Genomic DNA, 26278 nt, shown 5'->3' on the forward strand with positions numbered 1-26278 from the left:
GAGCGCCCGCGGGCACCGGCGGGAGGGGCGGGGCGCGGGGGGCGGGGCCCCGCATGGCAGCCGCGCGGGCACGGCGGGGCGGGGCGCGGGAAGGAGGAGGAGGAGGAGGAGGAGGAGGAAGAGGAGGACGAGGGTGCCGGTGGCGGTGCCGCCGGAGGGAGGGAGGAAGGAGGGAGCACGCCGCCGCCGGGACTTGGCCGGGGCGGCCTGTGACATCACGCGCTGGAGCTGCTGCAGAAGGACACGGAAAATGGCTGCGGCAAGGTAGCGGGGGCTGGCGGGGCTGCTTGGCTTCCTCGCGCAGGCCGGGGACCCCCGGTAGGAAAGGGGCAGAGCCCGCCGGCCGCCCCGCTCCGCCCCCGCGGCTGCCCCCGCTCTCCCCGGTGAGGAGTCCCCGCCCGCCGCCGCGGAGGGCAGCGACCTGCGGGGCGCGGGGTCGCGGCGACGATCGCCCCTGCAGGTGTGTGTGCGCTGGCGGGGGAACGCGGGGGCTACAGACCAGCAGACCCGGGACACCGGTAGCGGCCGGTTTCATGGCGAAGCCGCCGCAGGGGGAAGGGATTGGGAAGTGTTAATGGAAGACATCCTGAGAAGGTGATCGGGGGGGTTCTTGTGTCGCGCTGACCCCTGTCTCTGATGCTGGGATTTAGGCACAGCTGCCAGTGGGAGGGACAGCACCAGCCTTCTTCATGTGGGCTGTGCGCTAACGCACACACGACGGTGTGTGGTCTGCACGCCCGCCGGGACGTTTCCCGGGTGAAAGCCGTGCGGAAGGCGGCTGGTGCGGGGTCGCGCTGCGGCGGGAGCGACGCGGGGACAGAGCCAGCGTGCCGCAGCTGATGTCAGCTCCTGTGCCCTTCTTTGCCGCCTTGCTGGAGCTCATGCGTCGCGTATACCATAAAAATCCTGGCGTGTGCAGGTTGCTAATGCAGATAATAACAAGAGTTTATCTCTGTCACTTAATGCTACCCATGTAGCTCTCACTTTGCTGATACTCCTGACTTTCAAAGATTATTTCAGAGGTCTTTGAAAATCATAGTTTTTAAACTCTCTTGTATTACTACTACTACTGCACACGCACACATCATTACATGCTGCAAATATATCCAGTTAATATTTTCCAACATATTTTTGTCTGGGTTACCGGGGGAAAAAAAGTTAGGGTTAATTCGTGATGAAATTCATGCTCTTTTACATGTATCTTTGACATGAGCACGTAAATGAGAGGAACATTTTGGAAACTTTACGGAAATAATGAAAATCTCTGTAAACACTGGAACAACAATGAAACTGCTTTACATGACTACTGTAAAATTATATAGAAAAGCGTATGTGCAAATTTACATTAAACTACAAAATATGAAGGACAGAGAGGGAAACATATCTATGGTAGCTTAAATAAGGTCAGGAAAAATTATCTCTGGAAGACTAAAATTCATTTATCTCTGTACTAATAACGTGTAACACTTTACCCTTAATGACAGGGAAATCTCTCTTCATTTAACAATTATCTTGACATGGAGTTTGGAGGCTAAGTAAAAAAAGAAAAAAATATGTTGGCTTTTAGGTCTCTAATATTTTATTTCAGTAATTTTGTATCACTTCATAATATATGCCAACACAGTGAGCCAAAATCGTCTGTCGTATTACTTTGCAAAATGGAAAGTTGCTTCATTGCAGCTTTTGATTTAAAGCTTTCCCTGGCAGCCTAGGAGCTGACAAATGCGATAAGGTTGTGTTGCATCACGTGACGCAATATTGAAATCTTTCCTAACACCGCAGTACGCTGCAGTAAAATGGTTTTAATGCAGATTACCTGGAGATCACTCAAACGGTTCACGTTACCTCGCTGTTACATGAAGCAAATTGGTGTGATGCTCCGCTGCAGGATATTGCAGGAGCAGCAAACTTTCGGACACCTTTTGCTCTGCGCTGATTTATTGTTTCAGAATGCGGTGGTAGAGAAAATGTAACAGGGCAGTGACTGCATGGCAAATTGCAGAGAACTGAGAGGGAACAGTTATTTTCACATTGTTCTCGGGTAGCAGTGTGTAGAAAACATCTGACTGACAAATCTCTAATGTTAGCTTTTTAGTTGAAGGTTTATAGCTTTCCCCTTCTAAGACTTAGAGCTCATTGGTGTCTTGAGGATAATATTTTGCCAAAAGGATATAATAAATTTTATGACAACTGCTTAGTTGTTTGTTTTTTGGGGTTTTTTTTTGAATGCGAAGGATTCAGCACGAGAAATGCTGACATGCATGAATTTTCAGAGAGCTACTGCTCCAGGCTTCTGAGCTAACTGTTTCACATGTATACCAAACCGCTGCTATGGCTTTCGATATATTCATTACTGCTTTGTGTTGGTTAAATACTGTGAGGTTGGGTAGTGTGGTTAAAATATTACTTCCATGGTGAGTGAATTTTAAGTTACTGAAGTTATTTCACATTAAAAATAAGAAAACTGTATGTAGGTAGAATTTTTTTCCTCAAAATAGTAATAAAGAGAAATTAAAATAAGTTTTATGTTTATAGCATTTTTAATAAAAGCTTTTTTGCAGAATGTTTTTTTGGGAACTTTTCATAAATCTTAAGGATGATAAACAGAGAAGAGAGAAGGAATGAAGAGAGAAGGTTAAAACAAAATTGTTGGCTCTCAGCTGAGATTTGACCTCAGAAGGAGAATCCAGGAGGTGAAGCTATTTCAGAGAAGAGGAAGTAAAACAAGGTAACGGGGTCTTGAGATTAATGGTGGCAAGAATGTGTGGAATGGCAAGGCAGGTCAGAAAAGAGATCTATATGGCTGAGACCTTGAACCAAGTTAAGAAAGTAGTGTCCGAGCCTGAAATAAATAAGGGGTACTGCTACCATTTCAGGGTATGCATGATGTGGCTTGCACTTTTGCAGCGATGAGAGGATGGGAGGTAGCATCATACAGATGGGTCTCACAGGGAAACAGAGCAGCAACAAAGTCATGGCCACAGCTGCAGTTTTGGGCAGGAGGCTTGGAAGCAGCCTTTCAGTTAAGCAATGCTGAGGGAGGAGGTGGTGATAAGTACTTGGGCAGAGGGATGAAAAAGGAAAGTTCTGCTTCAGAGACTCCGCAGAAAAGAGGCGACCAGCAAATGTTTGCAGTGGAAAGGGACAGGAGGGGAGGATGTTTCTCTGGTTGTGGTCACTCTTGAATATAGTTGTTTACCTATATTCCCAAGTTGCATTAGGGAAGGCAACAGCACAGATATGATGTCAAACTTCTGCACTTCAATGGAAGAGCTGAGCAGGAAATGTGTTGTAGCAGCAGAAGCCCTCCTGCAGGGACACAAGGCAGTACTGTCCTAAAATATTCTTTCAGCCAGTCTTTTTTATGATAACCTGTTCTGACTTAGCAATCTTGCCCAGCAAAGCTGAAGGTAGAGATACTTTCTTCCCTTACTTTTGTACTGTTTGCAGAGTTGCAGTACAATCTATGGACTAGTGCGTGTTCTTTTATAATTTCCATAAGATTCAGCAACTCTTTTTATTATAAAAGAAACCAAAAATCCTACCTGGGTACCATGGAAAGGAATAAAAAAATGCAAAAAGAAAGTATGGTGGTGCTTGGAATTGAGAAACCACGTCTGCAGAGAACTGCTGACATCCCCCAGTATGAGCCATGGGATTCAAGGGCAGTCAATTCTCAGAAGTCACCTCTCTGTTCCTACAGATTTAAGCCTTGTGGACCTCATTTTGTAACTGTAAGACTCCCTGTATCAGTGAACCAAAAGAAAGGGGTCACATGCCAGATCTGGTGATGTGGACATAAGAATAGGGTAAGATACATTCTATGATTTCAGAAGAGTTGCTATGTAAGCAGAAGAGTAAGATCATTTCCTTTCACTGGTATGTAGGTATGCTTTGAGGACTGTGTTTCTACTAATTAATTAAAATTAAGTAAAATATTCCGCTTAAATGACTACTTAACTGTTTAGAAGGGTTCTCTAATCATCTAATACCTCTTAACAAAATATTTGGGTGTTTTTTTCTAATCAAAGTGGAACCTAAGTAAATGCAGTAAAAACCAAAGCAGCAAGCAAAGTAAATACAGAAAATATTGTAGTATCTACATATTATCAACTTCATTCAGTGAAAGGTCCCCTCCAACCCAAACTGTTCTATGAGTATATGATTCTATAAATAATTGACTTTCCATCTCAATACTCTACTTCACGGGTTATATGCTGTTCTCAGTGTGCTTTCTAGCAGTTTAAGATAACATATGAGAAGATGTTGTATGAGTTTCTAGTAGATTATTAAACCTTGTAAAATACATTCTTCAGCTGAAAGAATAAGAATTTCCAGCTTGATATAGGTGTCACATGAAAAAAAACTCAGCAAGGTTATTGCAAATCTTTGTTTTGCAAAACTTGTTAATTTGTTTGCTCTATGCAGTGCTTTGTGTGTTTGGAAGGCACACTAGCATTAGTTAGTTCCCACAGTATCCTTTAAATTAGATAAATATATATTATTATTTCAGATAATTTAAAGAGAGAAGCTAAACTGTAAAGGTAGTTTAACTTACCCAAGACCAAACTGTGATTCCAGTACTGTAGACTAGAGCCCTCCGTGACTGGAATATTTTACCATCTGCAGGTGTCTTGGGTGACCATGTAAAACCAAATTCTGCCTCCTTTATTTATGCAGAGGTAATTGACCTTATTTTGCAGGTTCATCAACTCGCACAACTTGCATGTTTTGATTACCTCTGTTTATTAGACTGAATGTAAATCAAATGGAGTATGAGCCATGCAGTTAGAATCATAGAATTATATTGGTTGGGAAAGACCTTTAAGATCATGGAGTCCCACTGTTAACCTAGCACTGTCAAGTTTACCTCTGAACCTCTAAGCACCTCATCTATATGACTTTTAAACACCTCCAGGGATGGTGACTGAACCACTTCCCTGGGCAGCTTGTTCCACTGCTTCACAACCCCTTACTTGAATAAATTTTTCCTAATATCCAATCTAGACCTCTCCTGGTGCAACTTGAGGCCATTTCCTCTCGTCTTATCACTTGTTGCGTGGGAGAAGAGACCAACACCCTCCATGCTACAACCTCCATTCAGGTAGTTGCAGACAGTGATAACGTCTCCCCTCAGCCTCCTTTTCTCCATGCTAAAGAGCCCCAGTTCCCTCAACTGCTCCTCACAAGGCTTGTGCTCCAGACCCTTCACCAGGTTCATTGCCCTCCTCTGAACTCTCACATCAATGTCCTTCTGGCAGTGAAGGGCCCAAAACTAAACACAGTATTCAAGATGGGGCCTCACCAGTGCTGAGTACAGTGGCACAATCACTTCTCTGGTCCTGCTGGCCACACTATTTCTGATACAAGCCAGGATGCTGTTGGCCTTTTTGGCCACCTGGGCACAGTGCTGGCTCATATTCAGCCAGCTGTCAATCAACACCCCCAGATCCGTCTCTGCCAGGCAGCTTTCCAGCCACTCTTCCCTGAGCCTGTAGCGCTGCCTGGGGTTGTTGTGACCCAAGTGCAGGACTCGGCACTTGGCCTTGTTGAACCTCAGACAATTGGCCTCAGCCCAACAATACAGCTGGTTCAGATCCCTCTGTATGGCCTTCCTACCCTCCAGCAGATCAACACTCCCACCCAACTTGGTGTCACCTGAAAACCTACTGAGGGTGCACTCAATACCCTTATCCAGATAATTGATAAAGAAATTAAACAGAACTGGCCTCAATACTGAGCCCTGGGGAACACCACTGGCCACCAACTGGATTTGGCTCCATTCACCACAACTCTTTGGGCCCGGCCCTCCAGCCAGTTCTTTATCCATCGCAGAGCACACCCATCCAGGCCATGAGCTGCTGGCTTCTCCAGGAGAATGCTGTGGGAGGCTTTGCTAAAGTCCAGGTATGCAGCATCCACGGTCTTTCCCTGATCCACTAAGTGGGTCACCCGGTCATTTAAGAAGATCAGGTTGGTCAAACAGGACCTGCCTTTCATAAATCCTTGCTGACTGGGCCTGATCACCTGGTTGTCACGTACATGCTGTGTGATGTCACACAGGTTGATCTGCTCCATAATCTTCCCTGGCACCAAGGTCAGACTGAACAGGCCTGTAATTCCCTGGATCCTCCTTCCAGCCCTTCTTGTAGATGGGTGTTGCATTTGCTAACCTCTGGTTACCCAGGACTGTTGATAAATGATGAAAAGTGGCTTGGTGATCACCTCCGCCAGCTCCCTCAGTACCCTTGGGTGGATCCCTGTTGTGCACTCACGGCTTATGGCATTGCTGGAAAAATGCTGGCAGGAATTCTGTGGGCATAAATTTACTTTGCAGATGGAGGCTGATATTGAGCTGATAAGGAAATATACAAATATACTGCTAAAGCTCCTATGGCTCCTTTTTTTTTTTTTTTTTTTTACTATCACAGCAGTGATATGCCCTTTTGTCCTTGGTTAAAATTTGCTCTGTATTCATTTTTGGCAGTGTTTAATGTACCAGTTGTCAATCTGAATGTGGCCTTGCATCCCAGAGGGAATTGCACTCCATTTGTATTTGATGTATATAATTGGAAGTTCCTTAAGGATTGTTTCAGACCAGTATACAACACTGGTCGTTGAGCTCTTATATTAATTTATAAAGTTACGTTGAACTACACACACTAAAAAGACATTTAATTTTACATGAGGGAAAAAATAGCTCTAATAAGGTTTGAGGTTGTTACCCTTGCAGGGAAGATGCCTTTCTGTCAGTTCTCCTAAGCGCATGCACAACCACTCTTAGCTGCAGTAATATTCTCTGGAGTAAGAGAATGTATATGTCTCTTGTTCTAGCTCATGACCTTTAATAGTAATGCAGATTTTTTTTTTAACTGGAGATCATCAAGTTCATCCCTCCTACCAACATGCTGCAAAACCAGAGCAATTGAGGAAGAGCTTTGGAGTAAAAGAACAGGCACTTCAAGTATTAACCAGGCATGACTTCTAATCTATTATCACTCCCCTATGACAACCAATAAAGACACAGGAGTAGAGATAGTTAAGATGCCACTAGGTTATTACATACAGACCAGAGCTCAAGCCTGGGATTTCCTTAGCTATTTCACTTCTGTGCTCTTCGAGTTGAAGAGAGAATGTCACGGATAGTAATACTTTGAGGCAGCACAGATTATTAAAAGATATAAGATAATCTTTTTAAAGGTGACAAAAACTAAGATGTCTTTCTTATAAACAAGGTTATCAGTGGGTTTGTTTCAACAAGTCCATTTTGAAACTATGTTAGTTGCATATGGAAAGTACATCTAATATTTTTTTCAGCCTTCTAGGAGAAGGGTATTTGAGAGCTTGGCTGTTACATAGAGCAAGTGCACAGTTTTTCCACCTCAGCACAAATTTGCATGTGGTCAAACATTCCCTTAATGATTCTGCCTTGCCATAAACATCTTTAGGCAAAATAAGCAAATACATCACTGGTCTTTAACCTTCATCATTTGGGAGCTCTTAAGATGTGTTGCATTGAATTACCCAAGCCAGATCAGAATGAGGGTAGCCAAGTGGTAGACTCTACAGAGCCATGCTGACTTGTTTCTTCTCCCAGGCTACTTCCTGCTTCTAAGAGTTTGCATGTATTAACCTGCATGGAAATAGCATTTATGTGACTATTCAAATTCCTGTAGCTTAGGTAACTCATCCAGTTCGATAAATACAATTATTTTTGTTGGTCTGTTATTAATACATTTTGTTGTGCTTGGCATTTGCGAACAAGCAAGTGAAGGTGGGTATTAGTTTTCCTTCTGTCAGCTGTGAAATAACTATTTAATAAAGATACTAATCTACATTGTAGAATTAAGATAACTTCCTGCATCTTGTTATTTGGCATCTTGTTATAATTATGTGGATCTTTCAATGAGTGTGGGATTAAAATACAGATAAATAAATATGTGTTTTCTAGGCATGTGAGGTATCTAAGCTCCTATTTAAACTCAGTTCAATCACTGGAGCCCGAAGAACAATTTGCTTCCCTAAATGTATGTGCTTAGTGCCATTTGAGGTGTCTGGAGTTAGTAACCACCCTCATGAACCTGGAGGAGGGTCTAGGCCCTATGTGAGATATGTTCAATAGAGGCTTGACTCTTGTGACTGTTGGGAGGTTGCTGAAGGCTGAGACATCTCCAGAGGGACAGCAGTGGTGATAAAGACCTGTGGGAGATTTGCACTTCTGGAGTAGCAGCTGAAGGCAAAGCAGAACACCGCGGGACACTGGTGGTAGACAACTACATTTAGGAAGCCAAATTGATTCTTAGATCTCCACTGATTATGGTGATAACTTAAGATACCTGGTGCATCAGTGACACCTAAACGTAGGCATCTAAATCTAGAACTGAATCCTGTCCTGAAAGTCCAATAATGTTGCCAGGTTGCTATCTTGGAACTTACTGAAATGTAGGCCATGTTTTACCATTAGTTTAATAAATTATTAATTAGAGCAAAAGTTTAGTACTTCTAATGCTACTAAATATACACCTGCTTAATAAATTAATTATTTATTCTTTCCTATCACTCAGTATTCCAAATAAAATTAATGGTTTGATACAAAAGTCAGGGATTTTCCAATAAACTCTTGATTTAAGCCACAGTCCTACAAAGGGCTTTGGTGTATTTAGGTATTAATGTTATTTTATAGAACAACTAGGTTGCTAAAACTCTCAGCATGGAGGGCACTACTATGAAAAATAGTAATGGCTTAATGAATTCCTTGGGCTACTCAAATCAATTTTAGTATGTGAGACAAGGTATGGGGCAAATTCTGTGTATAATCCTGTGGCTTGTAAATGCTGCTGAGGCCTTGAAATCAACAAGATAATCTGCGTAAATAAGGGCAAAAGATGTTGCTTTACCATGAATTGCATAACTTCTTAGAAAAATATCTCAGATTATTTCATAGCTAGTCACACCAGGATAGCAATCATCTCCAGTCAGGAACTGAGCTGTGGGGTATCAGTAATAAAAATCATGTAGTTCTGTTCTTCCTGTGGAAGTGAGATCGTTTCTGTGCATTTATAGTCTTGAAAGTTGCAGTAATGTTCTGATAGATGCTCCCCCAGATTTCCAGCTGAATTTGGAACATAGTGATACTGATGATTCTGGAAAATCTGTACTCGATATTTCTCAGCTGAGAGCAGCAGATTTGTGCTTTTAAGTCTCATTTTTTCCCATAAAATGACTCAGATGTCACACTGTAAATCTTCTGAGCAGTAACACCACTTCTGCATTCTTCCAACAGTACCTAATTCCACTGAAATAATTAATAAATCTTACACTGGTTTCAGGGGCACGAGATTAGAACACACAACGGGGCATGTAACGTATTTAAATATGGTCATGTTTTCCATCACAAATTTGTTACAAAGAGCTGGGAATTTTGAGACTTCAGTGTAGCCCAAGAGTTTTACACCAACATTGTATTTTTAGGTCCTCACAAGTTCAATGTAAAATGCCATTGTCAAAGTGTCACAAACCAAATCTGTGACTACCACTCATTATGCTGAATTGGAAATAAATAGTTTGAGCAAGATAAGAATAATTTCTAGCTTAGTAAAGGTGGTGTGTTTTTTTTTTGTTTTCCCAAGGAAAACTGGGATTATTGAAGGCTGAATTTAATGGCTAGACAATACAAAATATTAGTACTGTATTATGGATCTATGTTGCATGGTTATGGTATAGTTTTATAGAATCATAAAATTGATTAGGTTGGAAAAGACTTTAAGATCATTGAGTCCAACAGTTAACCTAGCACTGCCAAGCCCACCACTAAATCATGTCCATAAGAACCTCATCTACGAGAAATCCGTGGCAAAGCCCTATTTTAAACCACAGCAGAATTGGACCCATTGACTAGGCCTACAATCTCATGTTGTAAATTTGTAATACTTTACACTGCATTTACTGAAAGGAAAGAGAAATAATGATCTCAGCATGCCATCTGCCAACTCTCCATCTGAATGGAACAGACTATGTCAGACAAAGGGTGACATATGTCTTTAAAAGACTTTTGTGTGTTTTGTTTTGGTTTTTTGTTCTTTTTTTTGAGTTGCTTAGTAACTGTTCTGTGTGCAAATTTGTAGCATGTGTGCAGAATGTGAGGTGTTAACATGTTTGTAAAAATTAAAGAGGCCAGTTAATGTTTCCTTAAAAATTAAATGGTTCCTTCCTTTTTTTGCCCCTTCTACAAATTACCTGCTTTTAGAAAAAGACAGATTTGTGTCTTAGAACAGCGATTAATCATAAATTTGCATTTCAGTACTTTTCAAATAAGTAGTTAGTGTTTTCAAATGGAGAGTATAGCAGAATTAAGTAAGTTGCAAAACACAAGTGGCTTTCAAAGGTCATGTAATTCTGTCTCTGGTTAGCACATGCACACATACATCTTCCAATTAAACCACCAAACAAAGCACTGAGTGGCAGAAATCTTACTTGATGACTTGCAAAACTGTGTAAGAAAGATTTAAAACAGAGAACTGGATACACTTTAACAGACTTCATACTCCATCCTCTTGGCTTCCTATAGCAGAAGGTCTATAGGAATCTATCCTACAGCTTCAAAACAGAAGAAACTAATACAGGATGGGTTGGACCAAGCCAGCTTCTATAAGGAGGCATACCTCCCCTGTACAGTCACTGAATAGTCAGTGGAGAGAAACAGGCTCTCCCAGACAGTAGGTCATCCACTGTCTTTTAGATACGTGCCTCAGGGTGAAATGAATCACCTCTCTTTCTGCAGTGACTGAGCAGAACATGGCTAAACAACCTCTCACTTTTAAGGCAGTAAAAGTTTGGTGACATTAATCCCACCCCATTTTTTTTTTTTTTTTCCCTGATGATACAATATATTTTGCCTTTGATCTGTTTTGGCAAAGGAAATAGTTTAGAGGGAGGCATCTGGAGCAGTCCTTACTCAGACAAAGTTCACATTGACTCCAGTGGGAGAAGAGGGTGAGAAAACACTGCAGGACTTCTCTTCCAGTAAGTGCAGTATTTATTTCAATGTTCCTTTTATTCATTAAAGACATTTTGTTCTACCTTTCCATTCCCTTTATTCACTTGCTAGATGATGCCAGCAGACAGTTTGGTATTATCCTCAAGGCCCATGTGTTGTCACAATAAATTCTGTGGAAAGACTTAGTTTGAATAAATGGCTGTTGGGGGAGCTGAAGCCATAGCTCCGTAACAGAAAATACTAACAATCAACTATTGCACTCTGTTCATTTTATTTGGCAATGTAATCGTTCCGTTATTTTATGTATAATGTGAGCAGCTGAGGTGATGGCCAGCAGAGCTGCAGCAGGAGAGGTGGGACGTGGCCAGTCCCTGTTGGTGCCCCTAGCTGCTTTCCTGCCTTGGTCCCTCCAAAAGCAGCAGGACAGACAGGACTGAGCACAAGCCTCAGAAAGCTGCCGGGAGGGTTCTAGACTCCTGCTGGGAGCTAAAGAAGTGATCTAACCCATCCCTCCTCCCATGACTATTTGTGAAATCTATTCCTTATTTCTCTCAGCATTCTATGTTTGGCAGCTGTTAAGACTCTCGGTGAAGTCTCTAGCTGTAGTACCAGTACACCCCTCCCACCACAGGCAATAATCTTGACAGCTCAAAAGAGCTTTATAGATAATGTAGACAAATTGCTGAGCTCTGAGTCCTGCCATGACCATGGTAGAATTTGTCCCTGGCTTTGAGTGGTGGGATGGATTTTCATGCATGCAGGTGCTTGTCTGGCGTAGACTGTGCAAGGGATTTTGGTGCCCATGTGCTTCACAGTGTCCACCAGTGGCACCAGGCTGCTGTCATGGGTTTCAGACATCCAAAAGTTCACTTGTCCATTGACTTCATTAGCCTGTATAACAAATATGCAAATCTGATACCTCCCAAAATCTGTTGGACTTGCTACCAATGTGCAGCATTGGCACAGTGTGTGTGTGACCAGCCCCTGTGCTACAGGAATCGTCACTTACCCTCCATGCTGTGAACAGCCTGTGCGTTCAGCGCGGCCCTGGAAATCCCGGGCTGGCTCACTAACCCTGTACCAGCACAGACCACAAGCATGTCCCATGGCTCAGAGAATATTTGTCTCAATACAACATGGGAAACAACATACACACTGTTAAAGGACTGCAGGGAAACATAAAAAAGATATATATATATATATAAATCAGCCAATCAGCTTTTAGTCTTAGGACACTGGCAGCTCAAACTTTGCTGCAGTTCTGTTGACTTTATGTGGGCTTTTAGGAGAGTAATGAAGCAGCTTGCAGCTGCCAAGGGCCAAAGAGGGGAAAGCTCCAAGTACTTCATTTGAGAACTGAAGAACCGGGTGATGGGGATTGCTGTGCTGGCTGGATCAGAGTTAACATTTTGCATCTGGCACGAAGATGTTAAGCTGACTGGGGTATATACTCAAAAGCAGTTTGAGAAAGACAGAAAAATACTGGTGGTCAATGTGGTTGCATGCATGGGCTGCTTTAAATTGTTGTTAGAACAAACACACCATTTCAGTTTAGACCTCAGCTATCCCTAGCGAGGTCAGTACCGAAACTCTCCTTCGGGTTCTGCTTTGTCTATATGTTTATTCACCTGAATGATCCCTGTCTGTGGTATGAGGATCCACTCAGCATAGATCGGTGGCAGGATGAGGCCTCTGGTGATTCATACTAGGCATAGACATTCAGGCTGCTTCCTCTCCGGAATTTACATGGAATGGATGTTTCCCAGTCTTTCTAACTCTCTTTAAAGAAAATTAATGTGAATTCTTGCAAACACAGTCTCCTGTCTTCAGCAGTGCAGTACTTAACAAATCCTACTGCTATCACACTGAACACATTCTGCATAAAAGCATGATTTAATACTCTTTTTAATGGCAATTTTTAACGCTGCTTGCCTCATTGTGTCAGTAAACATGTTGACATGGGTGCAGCTGTCTTTCACAAATTAACAAGTTCACCCCTGTGTGAAAAGCCAGCTCTGCTGAGGCGTAGCACAGGCACGGTGAATAGTGGTGAGCTGGGCTTCTGCAGACAAATTGACGTTGCTTCTTAGAGCACTGCAGCCAGATTTTCTCACTTTGACATAATAGCTCCACGTAATTCTCCTTTCCTAGCCTGAGTTACATATTTGACAGCCTCTGCATGAGTCAGTAATTTGCCTCCGACTGATTGAGGCCAAGTAAATCACAAATCATGCTGTCACATCTGGGAATTCATGAGGTTTCAGCTCTGTAAAAGTCCTTCCCCTCTATGAACTGACAGGCTAAACCATACATTTGTTGGAAAGAAGATCGAGGTTTGACAAAATCATATTTATTAATTTGGTTTATCTGATTTAATAATTTTTAAAGTAGAAAATATCTTCTCTGAGTATAATGGAAACACTTAAATGAACCACTTACATTACCAGTAGAGTTTTATAGTGTATGTTACATTTCACACTTTTGTGTAAAGCATATATAAACTTCATTAGAAAAATAAAGCACGAAATATGACTTGTCCCCTTCTCCCGTTGTAGAACTTAAGTGCTTTAAAAATCCCAGAAATGATCCTTTGCTTTAAAAAATATTGTTTTATGTAAGCAAAGGATTTAGCTGTATTTTTGGGTTTGAGTTGCTGTTATTCTTCATGAAGCAGCCTAGCTCTCTTCCAGTCCTTAGCCTGTCATTTCTTTTGTATGTCAAGTTTTCCACTGCCAGAACATGTCACACCTCACCCAGTCAGTTGTTCTGGGTTGGTTTTCTGTGGCTGCAGTTGTACATCTTGCTGTCCGTGAGATGAATAATAGAGCCCTGGAAGTCATACATCCCTCTTCGTAGCATGTATAACTAGGACTTTCCTTCGTTTTAGGGAATGTTTTCATCACACCAGTATCTTTTAGCTAGAGGCTAGACTGAAAAACTATTATTGGGGCAAATGTAGCGGTAACAGAGATCCCAGCCCAGAGATGTATTAGGCATGGCAGTAATAGGGAAGCAAGGGCTCTGTGAGTGAGAGCTGTTTCCTCTGCATAGTTCTGGACACAACTGTCTGATGTGTGTGTATTGAGGAGACTGTCTCCCAGCTTTCAGGGCAGATATAACACACTGCTTGCCTAGTTTTCCTTATCCGGAATATTTTCATGCAAGGAAAGTACCAAGATCCAGGAATAGGAGGGTTGTTTTGGGCTTTTTAAAGTGTTCTTCTAATATTCCTGTGGCATGACATGGTAACAGCTATTTTTCCTATCGTGTCCTACAGGCAGTGTCTGTGTGACAAGAAAACCACTTAACAATGAAAAAATTCACACTGTTTGATTTTGTAAATGATAATTCACTGCAAATTGGAGAGACTTCATGGATACAGGACCTTCCCAGTGATGACAAAGAACTAGAAAGACTGCTGAAACCAAATGAGCACGTGCTAGTAAACTGGCCTGTGGGCGAAAGAAAGACAGAAAAGCACCTGGTGAAAGTTGTGTATATGAGCGGTGAGCACAGTTCCAAAGCATTTGTCTGATGTGAAATTTTAATCTAGTTGTAAGATATTGCTACCTGATTTTCTGTGCTTTGGTCTTTTTTTCTTTTCATCACTTCAGATGACCCCCAAGAGCTGGTGGAAATGATGCAAAAGATATTACAAGCAGATGAAATTACAAAAATACAAGTCCTTGGAAAAGGCAAGAGGAAGAGGATAGAAATGATATTCTCAGAAAGTGAGGACAGTGACCTGGATAAAGAGCAGGTGAGTTTCTGTCCTTATGTGTCTGATAGTGGTAGGTCCATAATGGAAGGAAAGAGACTGTAACTATTGATTCTTCACAACATAATACACAAAATACGTATAGTAAAGGTAGGAATGCAGGCAGTCTTCATATGGTACCTTAGCACAATAACCTTTCACAGTAACCAGACAGGACAATAGATTTTGTCCTATGCTATTTAGAGAAGTGTTATCTAAGACTTGGGATGTTCTATAGCTCCTTTACATTTTCTCCCATAAGACAGAAATCTGACCACGGCATAAAAAAGGGAAGGGACCAGGTTTTCTGAGCTTTGCATTGTGCTAAGATCTGCAGTGACAAAAAGTAGGGAAAGAAACTATAAACTTAATAATAAAATTACAAACATATTTTTTCAAAAATAATATGAATATCGAGTGCACAGTGAATAAAAGTTTATAGTATACTATGAGATACTGTATGAGATCAGAAACTTATGAGATACTGTAATGAAAGGCTCTATAGGATGCAAATGCACTATTATGCTCTTGTTTACAGGAGAAGATTATGAAGCATATAAAAAGAAAGAAATCACTGCAGGCATCTGCTCCTGCCAATATCCTGAGTCGACTTGAAACATCTTTAATTAACAAACAGGTAGACATCTCATCTTGAGCAATTTTTATGTACTAAGCAAAAGCCAACCAAATGGTATTTTTTTAGGGGGGCATAAGAGTTTTTTTTTAGTGAAGTTAATGGTTCTGAAAGACGCTACCTTATAAAATTGGTGAATGGAGAAGAGAGGGAGAAATACATAACAATTTTGTATTACACTGCTATTTTTAATGTTAATAGAAATGGTGACAGTTATGTTCAGTAACAGCTATTATTAAAATGCAGAGTCTATACATTCTGTATACAAAGAGAATATTCTGATTTAGCCAGATATTTGAATGTTAGTTTTAATGCTTTAATTTTATGTTATTGTTGCTCTAGATAGCATGGTTTTGTTTTGTTTTGTTTTTTTTCAGCGAGAACAATATTCAGGAAGCAACTTTCTGTACAGTGAAAGTAGCAGTGATGATGAAGAGCCTTTATTTCAACTATCCAAGGTAGAACTGTGTGCCAAAATAAAAAGTCTCAAGAGGAAGCTGGCAGACACCATGAGAGAAAACTGCCGTCTAAGGCAGTCCCTGGTGATGCTTCAAGGTAAAGTCAGGGGAAGTATTTTGATGACGAGGAAAGCCTGAAGGTCATGAAAAGCTTGATTTGTAAGAGACTATATGGATGGTAATTATGGATGCTGAAGCACTTGACATGGTCAAGGCCTACCATGAGCATCAAGCCTTTGATGCATGACAGCATTTAATTCCAACAGCACTTAGAAAAACTGTCTTACACGGAGGCCAGGCAATCATAGAGTTAGAAACAGAAAAATCTGTCTAAATGCTGTCAGTTGTTCCCAAGAGAACATTTCTGTATGCTGTCAATAACCATCGGCTAAGCTCAAACACTCCGCTGACCAGTCCAACTAACCTCATTTATTAGCAGTCTTTCTTGATCTACCAGAATTTTCTTTATTCTGGAATGGTTTCATTTCTAATTAGTTTGGTATTTCATCATTATGGATAATCTGAGTTAGTCTCAAGTGCCACAAATTTAGTCCTCTCCCAGAGGTGAAGCATTTTATTATTTTATAAATGAACCCTTCATCACTTAGTGATCATCTGGTCTGAAGCTCCTCTTACTTGCCCTGTCCCTCACTATGGGGCAGCCAAGACTGAATCAAAAATTTCAAAACATTGGTGAATGAATAAGGTTTAAAGAGGATTTGCTAATTCTCTTGCCAGCTGCATCATACCATCCCTAGACACCCCAATATATCTTTTTTTTTTTAACTGTCATATGATTTTGCAAGTCCTTATCAGGTCCATTGTTCACCTGATTCTATTCCGTATATTATTCCACTTGCTTTGAATCATTCATCTTCACCTTTTTTAATATTATTTTGAAACATTTTATTAGTGTCTCTCAACTTTTCTTACACATTTTGGTCCATTTGCCTTGTGTCTTAAGGACTTGTATTAGTATTTTCTGTAATTTAGTGATTCTGTATATTGCTGATTCTTTATCCCTTGCATCCTTTTTGCTCTGAATTGATTCTTCTTAATGGACTCTATAAAAGTTTATGTTTGAAAATAAATATTACTTGGAGAAAAGGTTATTTAAATTCTCTTAGACTGAAAAAGAGGAAAAATGGCTGTGCAGTCTATGTAACTTATTTGAAGGGAAAAAAAATCATAACATTACTTAGCCCATATTGAGTAACTTTACAGACTTGTAGAGATTTTGAGATAGCAAAAAGAAAAAAAAAGATAAATAGCCTACTTAGTGCCATGATGGGCATAAAATAATGGTTCCTCTTAGCCTTTCAGAGAACTGATCTATCCTATTCTAGAAAGAGAGGCCAGATCTTCATGAGTGAGGCCATCAGAATGGCAGGAAAACACTTGAGAGAATAGGAAAAAAAGCACATTGAAGCATCTTTGCTGACTACTTTGACTCTTTCACATTATGACAGAAACATAATTACAAAAATCTACATGCTTATGTAATCAGAGTCTGAAGCTTCGATTACTGTTTTAGCCCTCGTTTTCCATTTGATTTCAGTGTTGCCGCAGGCAGTCACACATTTTGAGGAGCTGGTAGGGATGGCTGAAGCGCTGCTCAAAGGAGGGGTGACATCATCTACGTCCAGTCTGCCTTCCCATGCTGTTTGGAAAGCAGCTGCCAACCCATTAGCAGATTCGTATTCAGCTGTGCACAGTAACGCCAGCTCACCGGTGACTTTGAATGTGGACGACGAGGAGCAACAGGCCGAAAAACAGGTCAGTTAAAAGGCATAAAAATTAAAACTTTATACAGTACAAACTTTACTGTTGTAGTATAACAAATATAAAAAAATAAGCATCAGAAAAAATCATTTTATTATCATTCAGTCGATGATGTGACTAACAAGCTCCTTTTATGCAGAAGGCTCTTTCCATGAGAAATCAAGACTTAATTCAGTGTGCTGGTACACTCCCAAACTCACTTTGGTTTCAGCGGCTTTGCACATCAGTGACTAAGGGCAGAATGCTGATGTATGAAGAAAATACTGAGACCAGGGATAACTTCCAGCCTAATACTTCAGATGCCAGAGGGGAATGGTAGTGTTTCAGAGATAATCTAAGAACAATACCAGCAGTCTGTTTAAACTTTTAGTAAGTACATCGAGGATGGTATGATTCTGCTTTTGTTCCAGACACTGGCGAGCAGTTAAGTAGAAATAAATTTATAGAGAGATAATGGATGATGCTCCCCTCTTCTCTGTAATTATAACAAAGCATAATTAAGAAATCTCAGGCACAAAGGCTGTACATGGAAAATATAAAGACCCAACCAAAAGAATAATGCCAGCTTCTGCATTTGCAATTTATATAAAGATTCTTATGCACCGAGTCATGCCTGTTGTTGGAAATCATTCTCCTGCATTGTCATGGGGTCCCCAAAACCAATGAAATCTGTGAAGAATTATCCAGGCATGATGTTTTGACTAAATATTGCAATATACAAAATCTGACCTAACATCTCCAAAGAAATAAAAAGAATTAGTTTTCTAAGCAACGGAGCCTTATTTAAATAGAGGTAGCTGAAAACTGCCCATTAGGAGAGTTCAGATGCTTAAGTTGTACAGCCGCTGTGTGTTGAAGTCACTCTCGAAGCCCAGGACCAGATGTCACAGTTCTTTGGGCACGTCTGCTCGGAGGCAGGAATATTAGCTTGGGCGCAGCGCCATGCTCCCGAGGCTGTACAGATTCCAGGCCAGCACTGGACCACAGCCAGCCCACATGGGGTGCGAGCAGAAGGTTTTAGATACGTCTGAACATGTCCTGTCTCCATGAGTGAGTAATAAGGATTGCTTGGTGAAGTGTTTGCTAAGATGAATAGGGGTCCTTAGTTTTCCCCACACACGCTTCTGAAAAAAAAAATCAACCTGCAGGTACAGTTGCAAATGTTGAGTGGTATGCAAGTTTAGCATTGATCTCAAGCACTCAGTTTGCAGAAATTCCTTTGGAAATTGTAGGGGTTAAAAAAAAAAAATTGTAAAAAATATCTTTCAAAGGTAATACTGTATAATATTTCTAGAGAACTGCAATAGTTATGTCTATTACCAATTTTATTTTCCAGTTCAAGATCGAAAAGTGGCAGATTGCACTTTGTAACAAGAGCAAACCTCAAAAGTTTATAAATGATTTGATGCAAGCACTTTATACACATGAATACATGGCTACACACAGCCTCACAGGTGCAAAGTCGTCCTCTTCAAAGGATAAAGCAGCGAAACCAGCAATGAATCAGAATGAAGTTCAGGAAATCATAGGTGATGACTTGTTAACATTACTAAATGTGGCACTGACTTGCCAGGGGGCTTTCTCTGAGTGGGGGCTCTAATGCTTAACAGCTGGTTTGCTCAGGTGATGTGCAACATGTTTTATATTTCCTTATTCCGGTACATACTTTACCCATCTTTTACAAATACTGTCAATGAAATGCTCAGTAGTAGTTTTTCTATTGTGTGAAATCTGTGGTTTTTACTTGAGTGGCTACTCAGCACAGTGATATGTATTTTTTTAGCTTTTGAAAGATTAATCTACAACAGTCAAACTTGAAGCCTGAGAATTAATGGATAGGGGAAGATAAATAGAGGACACACTTGGATCAAATGTGAAATAATGAATTCTGACATTTTAAATAGCACTGGAGGCAAAACAAGACAATAAGTAGAGAAGACAGGAATAGTGATCAGAGAAGCAAACAAGATTTGTTTTATGCTTAGGTTAAAGGCAAAAAATGTTTGGTGCATAGGAAAGAGAATAATTTCAGTTGGAAGTAGCAGCTTTAAAGAAAATAGTATTTTGTGAGCACATGAAGCCTGATTTTTGTTGGATATACAACTGTATCTTAATACATGAACAACATAGCCTAAATTCCCATACTAGAATCCCTTGCCCATTGCCATTCACCTGGACTTACCCAGTTCTCTTGGTTCCTTTCCAAGCTTAGCTCCAGTTTCTGTACCTTGATCTAGGTTTGTTGAAGCTGGCCAACAGTTTCAAAAGTTATCAGTTGCAGAAACCTCTTTTCCTAAGAACCTAACTAGAGGAAAAAGGCCCAAAGTCAAGAGAGAGAAAACGGAAGACTGTGTAAGGTGGTGAAAATAGAATTAGAGACAGTAAGATGATACAATTTCAATTGTAATGAGAGGAATTTAAAAGATTTCATGGGATGAGAGGAACAGTTGGATTCAATGATCTTAATGGTCTTTTCCAACCTAAATGATTCTATGATTCCAAGAGCTGCTAGTGACTTTTCTAAAAGTGGATTCTGCGGAAGGGTCTAGGCAAAACTGAAAACTGAAGCAGAGAAGATCATCAGGACACTGAATGCAGCACACTGCAGAGAATTCAGTGACAAAGGGGACCCTGTAGAGAAGTCAAAGAAGTTTGTTAAGGGAAATGATAATGCTCCTGAATTCAAATAGAAAAATGTCAACATTATACAAGAGAAGAAGAAAAATAAGATGGAAGTTCTAGGACTGTAGAAAATTAGTTAGTAGATCATATTATTTAAAGAAAATGGGAACTATAAGACTTCAAAATGACATGAAAGTGGGGGGAAATCAAGGGAAGGGAAGATGATGGAGAAAAGGAGACCAGGAGTTACATTCCTGATATTAAGTCCTGTTTGGTTTTTTTTTGCATTCAGAACAAGTTAGCCCGCCAAAGCAGAAGGGAAATTTTTAGGGAAGGAGACATCAGCTGCAAGTGAAAATTAATGAACAAAACCTGTAAAATTCAGAGGTGTGAGGACCGACAAGGATGGGAATAGGACTCTCTGATCAAGAACAGAACAAAGGGAGAGGAGATGAGCAAACACAAACCACTCACTACAGGAAGCCCTTGTGGCCCTGGAATTCCCGTGGAGCTTGCCAAGAGCAGGCACAGCAATATGGAAGGCAAAGAGAAAAGCAAGAGCTGGTGCACACAGTATCTATGAAGTAGTGTTTGAAGGCAACAAAGTAACTGGAGCTTAAGCTGAAGTAGCTGGAAATTTCAGAGACACAGGAAATGCGTTTTAGATCATACATCTGTTGTTTCTCTGATCTGGATGCCTCATATATGTCATCTCTTTATTTTGCAGGAATCACAAAACAGCTGTTTCCAAACACAGATGATGCTTTAATTAGGCGAATGATGGGACAAAAACTGAACAATTGCACCAAGAAGCCAATTTTAAGCAAAGATCTTAACTCAGGTGCTTTTCAGAAGCATAGCTTTTGGTAAGTCTTAAAAAATAAATAAAAATCATAGCCTGCCATTTGTAATCCCATATATTAACCTGCGGTAACAAAATCTAAAAGCAATGTTAAAGTTATCATGACGATATATGTTCATATACACATTGCCAAATAGGTAGATACTTTTATAACCTTGTACCAAACGTACATAATAGAAAAGCAGTCCAGCTTAACATTACATCACAAAAAGATTTGTTCATTCTAGACAAAGCAGCATGTGGCTGTTAAATTACAGGAAGAGAATCCAGAAGTAAACAGATGGAGTTACTTTGATCAATATATCTATTTCAGATTTGGCATTATTTACTTTTCTTATTATTCTCTGTAGGCTCTCCAGAAACCAGTCCATTCCTTTTTCATGTCACTTGTGCCTCAATTAACCCACAAGTAAAGATAGAGATAATCACAGCTCTTTTGTACCTACTGTGAAAAGTACTGTAGGAGAGCTCAATTAGCATTCTTCTACTGCCAGAAGAGTCTAAATCATTGTGACAGAGGAATTATTAAATAACATCTTGCTTAGTATGGGTATTCTTACCTTGCGAACAAGACTAGTCTCAAATTGCTGAACTCATCCCTAGGATTAGTGAAGTCAGCTATTTGCACAGCACTGTTTCCATATATATCGAAAGTACACATCACAGAATACCTGAGGTTGAGAGGGACCTCTGTAGGTTGGCAAGTCCAACTCCTGCTGCTCCATGCAGGGTCATCTAGACCGGGTTTCTCAGAGCCATGTACAGTTGGGCTGAGGATCTCCGAAGATGGAGACTCCACAACTTGTCTGGGCAACTGTGCCAGTGCTCGGTCACCCTCACAGTGAAAAAACACACATAGATAAAATCCCCCTGAGCCTTCTTGAGGCTAAACAGCCCCAGCTCTCTCAGCCTCTCCTAGGGATTAACAAGAAACAGGATAAGAGATTAAAATTAGTGAGACAAGGAGAACAGATTTGTCCTTACTTAGACTTCCCATACTGAAATATTATTTTACTTCTTCCTAGTTCAGTTACGTCATGCAAGTTTTAAAATTTGTATTTGCAGCTGTAAGGCACTACATAATAACAACAACCAAAAAAAAAACCCCACCCCAATATATTTGACTCTGTTAGGACACAATTGTTTGAAAAGTATTCATAATAGCAGTGCTTTGCTACAATAATTCTTCTCTAGGCCACCTGGAAGTACTCCATGGACCACCAGTGGTCTGTGAATTACTACTTGAGAAATACTCAGATAATATCTGTTGGAGGAATCCGCATACACAGGCTTTCCCATCTGGAAACAACAAACAAATGTACTAGCCTGGCTAAAATACAATTTATTATGTTAATTCTTTTCTCCTAGAGCTGAGAAGGCTTCACAAAACAAAGGTCCTCTGCATTTGTAATATACAGTGTGAATTGACTCACTGTAGTATTTTTCCTTGTCCTTGACACAGGTGGTAAAAATAACAGCACAGAAACACAGACCCTGTCTTCCCTGAAAGTATTAAATCTTAAATATTTTAAGTGTTTCTCTGCATCAGATGAATCCATAAATTTTGTTAATTCCTGAGTCTTCTCATGTACACAATATTCCTGAAACCTTGACAGGAGAATCTTAAGCTAGCACTGTGTCAAGGTTTAAGGCAAGGTGGCAATAAACCGTGGCAGACGCTCCCTGTTACCCCCTCATTTCCCGCCACCCCTTCCTTTAGATCGGAAAGATGATTGGAAAGATAAGAGGAAAGGAAGAGCGACTTAGACTAAGTTGGAGAGTTTTAAAGGCTTTTACTAGTGCTACTAATAAATAGAGAATATACATACAAAATATACAAACCCAATCTCCAGTGCTCGATGTGGAGCTGCGTCACTCCCGCAGCAGAGCTGGGTGTGCGGAGCTGGCGGCTCCAGCAGCTGCAGCTCAGGCCCCGGAAGTCACGGGCGGGACTGCACAGCAAACCCGAACCTGGTTGCGGGATGCAGGGCCTGAGCCTGTAGGTCACAGGCAGGCAGACAGACAGACAGACAGACAGGGTCCTCTCCAGATGCCGGCCATGGTCGAAGAGAGCGTGACCCTCGTGATCACCATCTTATATAGGGGGTATGACGATCATGGGATGGAATACTCAGTTGATCCTCAGTTGGTCAGTTCTAGGCACCTGTTCCATCCACCCCTCCTCAAACACGCCCCTCTCACAATGGAACTGGGGAAAACTTATCAGTCTTTCTTAGCTACCATAGTAATAAATCTAAACACGAGCTTCTTCAGCATTCCGTTGGTCTCTTATCAGCACCGAGTACAGCATCCTAGGAAAAATATGCAGGCTAAAACTCAGAAAAGTACAGCCACCTAGAAGAACCTAGCTGAAAGAAAAATCACTAAAAGAGAACCGGTCTTGTTTTTAACAAAAGCAGGACACACTGTAATAATTCTGGATTGTTTTTTAATACTGCCTATAGACCTTTCAGTTTAAACTTGATATCTTAAAAACGTCATTATGTCTGTTATTCATAAGTGCCTATGTAAAATCCAGTCCAACATCCATTGAAAACAATGCAGATATTGCCTGCGTAGTGTCTCTTGAATGGAAGCTTGTTAGAATACATTTATAATAGATAAGTTTTACATCTGTTAAGAATTTCCTCACTGTAAAAGCATTTAAGCACCTCGTAAGTAATCAGGCTAATCCTTTAACTCAGATGACAGAAGTTTTCTCTGTAAGAAAATCAGAAGAATTTCAAAGTGCTCATGATCTCACAGTTCGTCCTTCAGTTCACCTTCCAGCAGTAAGGAGTCAAGAGGAGATTCTGCAGTGCAGCACCTCTAGTAACAACTTACACACAAGTTACTAACTTTTAAAACTGGTGATATTGCACTTTTGATCTCCTCCCTTGCTGTTCCTCCTTCCTTGTCCACCTCCTCTACCTCTCCCCAGAACATGATTACAATTCAAGAGGAGAAATTTTGAGCCAAATCCAACGAGATAGACAAGTCACCATCTCAGATCCATATGGCTGAGGTAAAACAAAGAAAAGGGAATAAGTCTGAAGAAAATTAGTTAATCGGCTAATAAAAAAACTCCACTGCTCAAAAACTAAGAACAGTAGTAATTGCATGTTTAATGTTAGTATCTCAAGCTTAGTTATAAATTCTCTCAACAGTAGTTCAACAGCTGCTCCTCAGGGCATCATCTCTTCTGCTGTTCCTCCCAGCACACAAGACCAGCAGGATGATGATTCACCAGCTGCTATTGCACAAATTCAGCAAAGTGACAGCCGTCCGACTCCTCCAGCCCCCAGCACACCAGGTCAGCAGGAGCACTTCAAACCCACCTCCAAGGTGGAGTCTCACCTCGGCAGCAGCTCACCAGCGCCCTCTCCCAACCAGGATCTCAGGAATTTAGACAAAGAATAACCAGGTATTTCATACCACTTCAAATTCTCAACAGAGATTAAGGAGTAGTAAAAAATAAAAAATAAATAATACCTAAATGGGTCTAGCAACGGTGAACAGAGCTACTGCAAGCAGAATACAAGCCTGAGAATCATTTTCTCAAGCAATTGAAAATCCCACAGCATAGAAAAAGATGAAGGCATATTAGTATCTTTGGCTTTAAGATATTATTAAATATATGCATGTTACATGATTAATCAAAAAAATATAAACTTGTTCTGAAGAATATAGGAGTTCCCCTTAGATAGAAAAAAAACATTATTTAAAGTAATACCAAAAGAACGTGTAAGAGGAATCTTAATCCCCTTGCTTTCACCTTGACAGCTGGTAGAAAACTGCTTTACCAATCAGAGAAAGTTATTGCATATTAATACAAAAAAGATACAGAGGTATGAAAAGAGAATAGAAAAATTTCCTAGTGAAATAAAGACTATGACCAGCACAGGGTTAGAAAGCACAGAAAGCCACAGGAGCAGAGAAGAAATAAAACAGGTATTTAAGGATGTTGTTAACCTGGGAAACAGAAAACATTCTTAGAGCAATGAAACTGCCACTCTGAAGATGTCTGCAAGAAAGAAGCAGCTCATTTTTAACCTCCGAAAGTTGGAAAGGCACTGAAAGAAGCCATGTTCCCCCTTAGCTCAGGGAAGGGTCTTCCCTGATAGCCTGTTTGGTTGTGGGGGCCATGGCTTTCTCCCATAGGTCTGCTGCTGCTGGTACCCGGCTGGGTTGGCAGCTCTCACCCTCTCTTCTTCCCTGAACATCAGGTCCATAGGACTAGCCCAGTATTTCTGCAAACCTAACTGTACTAGAACAATGCACTAATAAAATGCACTGTGGAGAACACTTCTGTGTGGGCAGGGGTATGAACTAAGTGATCTGCAAGTCTTTTTCATGTCTCATTCCTTGTAGATTGGATCAGGAGAAAAGCAGGTATGCAATACGACTTAAGTTCTATCTCATGTTATTAACTAACATCCATAAAATGTAACAGAGGGATGTTTGCTATTATATATATTTTGTATATGTACCTATATGTACAGCATATAAGAATGTATATAGTTAACCATATTTTTGAAGCAACTTTCTATCAAATAAAATGAAACATTACTATGTCTTAGCTCTATTTTATTGTCTTTATTGCCCTCTGGGCCTTTCTTACATCAGCCTCTAATACATAAGGTGGTTTTTGTTTTTCTCTCTCACTTTTTTTTTCCTTTTTCTTTATAACTGTTCTGAAGCCAATTTCTATAAAGCTCATAATTTTCAGCTGGGGAAGGGGATTGGCCAACTTTACACCTTAAAGGTGTCCTGGCTGATACTGCACAGCTGCAGCTGTTGTGCTGTTTGGGAGGTATAGAAGCACTTGGAGCCAAACACAAATGGCTGCTCTCCCTGGTGCAGCACTGAAGATCGCACTGTACTACCCGCTCTTCCACTCTGCTGATTAGGTAAGTTATCAAAGGTTTACCACAAAAAGAAAAGGAGGATTTTTGTGGTAGGGTGATGGGCCAGGGAGAGAGATGGGTGTTCTGGACAAAAAGAGCAACATAGAGAAGATCACTCACCAATAAGGTACAGTGTCTCAGTCCCCAACGAAATTTCCTAGATGGCAACCCAGTCTAAGGAGGAGAGTCTTCCACTGCTCCAAGGAAGACCAACTCAACAGGGGTCTTTGATGGGCTCCATTTTATACTCAAGTTGAATC

At 40.7% G+C, this 26278-nt stretch overlaps 1 protein-coding gene across 11 annotated transcripts; it reads left to right on the forward strand.

The window, feature by feature from the left end:
- The first annotated feature begins 85 nt into the window (after positions 1–85).
- Positions 86–25690, forward strand: BEND6 (BEN domain containing 6). 11 transcript variants are annotated; one of them, XM_065056190.1, is made up of 11 exons: positions 96–264; positions 2562–2728; positions 10917–11022; positions 14274–14502; positions 14611–14756; positions 15292–15390; positions 15765–15942; positions 17404–17621; positions 18964–19156; positions 20977–21115; positions 23817–24151. In XM_065056190.1, coding segments are annotated over exons 4-11 (1170 nt in total). In that variant the 5' UTR covers positions 96–264; positions 2562–2728; positions 10917–11022; positions 14274–14306; the 3' UTR covers positions 23818–24151. The 11 variants fall into 11 exon arrangements, with proteins under 11 accessions (XP_064912253.1, XP_064912255.1, XP_064912262.1 ...); XM_065056182.1 differs by lacking the exon at positions 23817–24151 and adding an exon at positions 24279–25690 and having other exon boundaries at positions 102–264; XM_065056186.1 differs by lacking the exons at positions 96–264; positions 23817–24151 and adding exons at positions 268–460; positions 24330–24849.
- Positions 25691–26278: the final 588 nt, after the last annotated feature.

This window comes from Columba livia, chromosome 3 (assembly GCF_036013475.1).
Source record: "Columba livia isolate bColLiv1 breed racing homer chromosome 3, bColLiv1.pat.W.v2, whole genome shotgun sequence".
In the NCBI taxonomy this organism is placed as follows: domain Eukaryota; kingdom Metazoa; phylum Chordata; class Aves; order Columbiformes; family Columbidae; genus Columba; species Columba livia.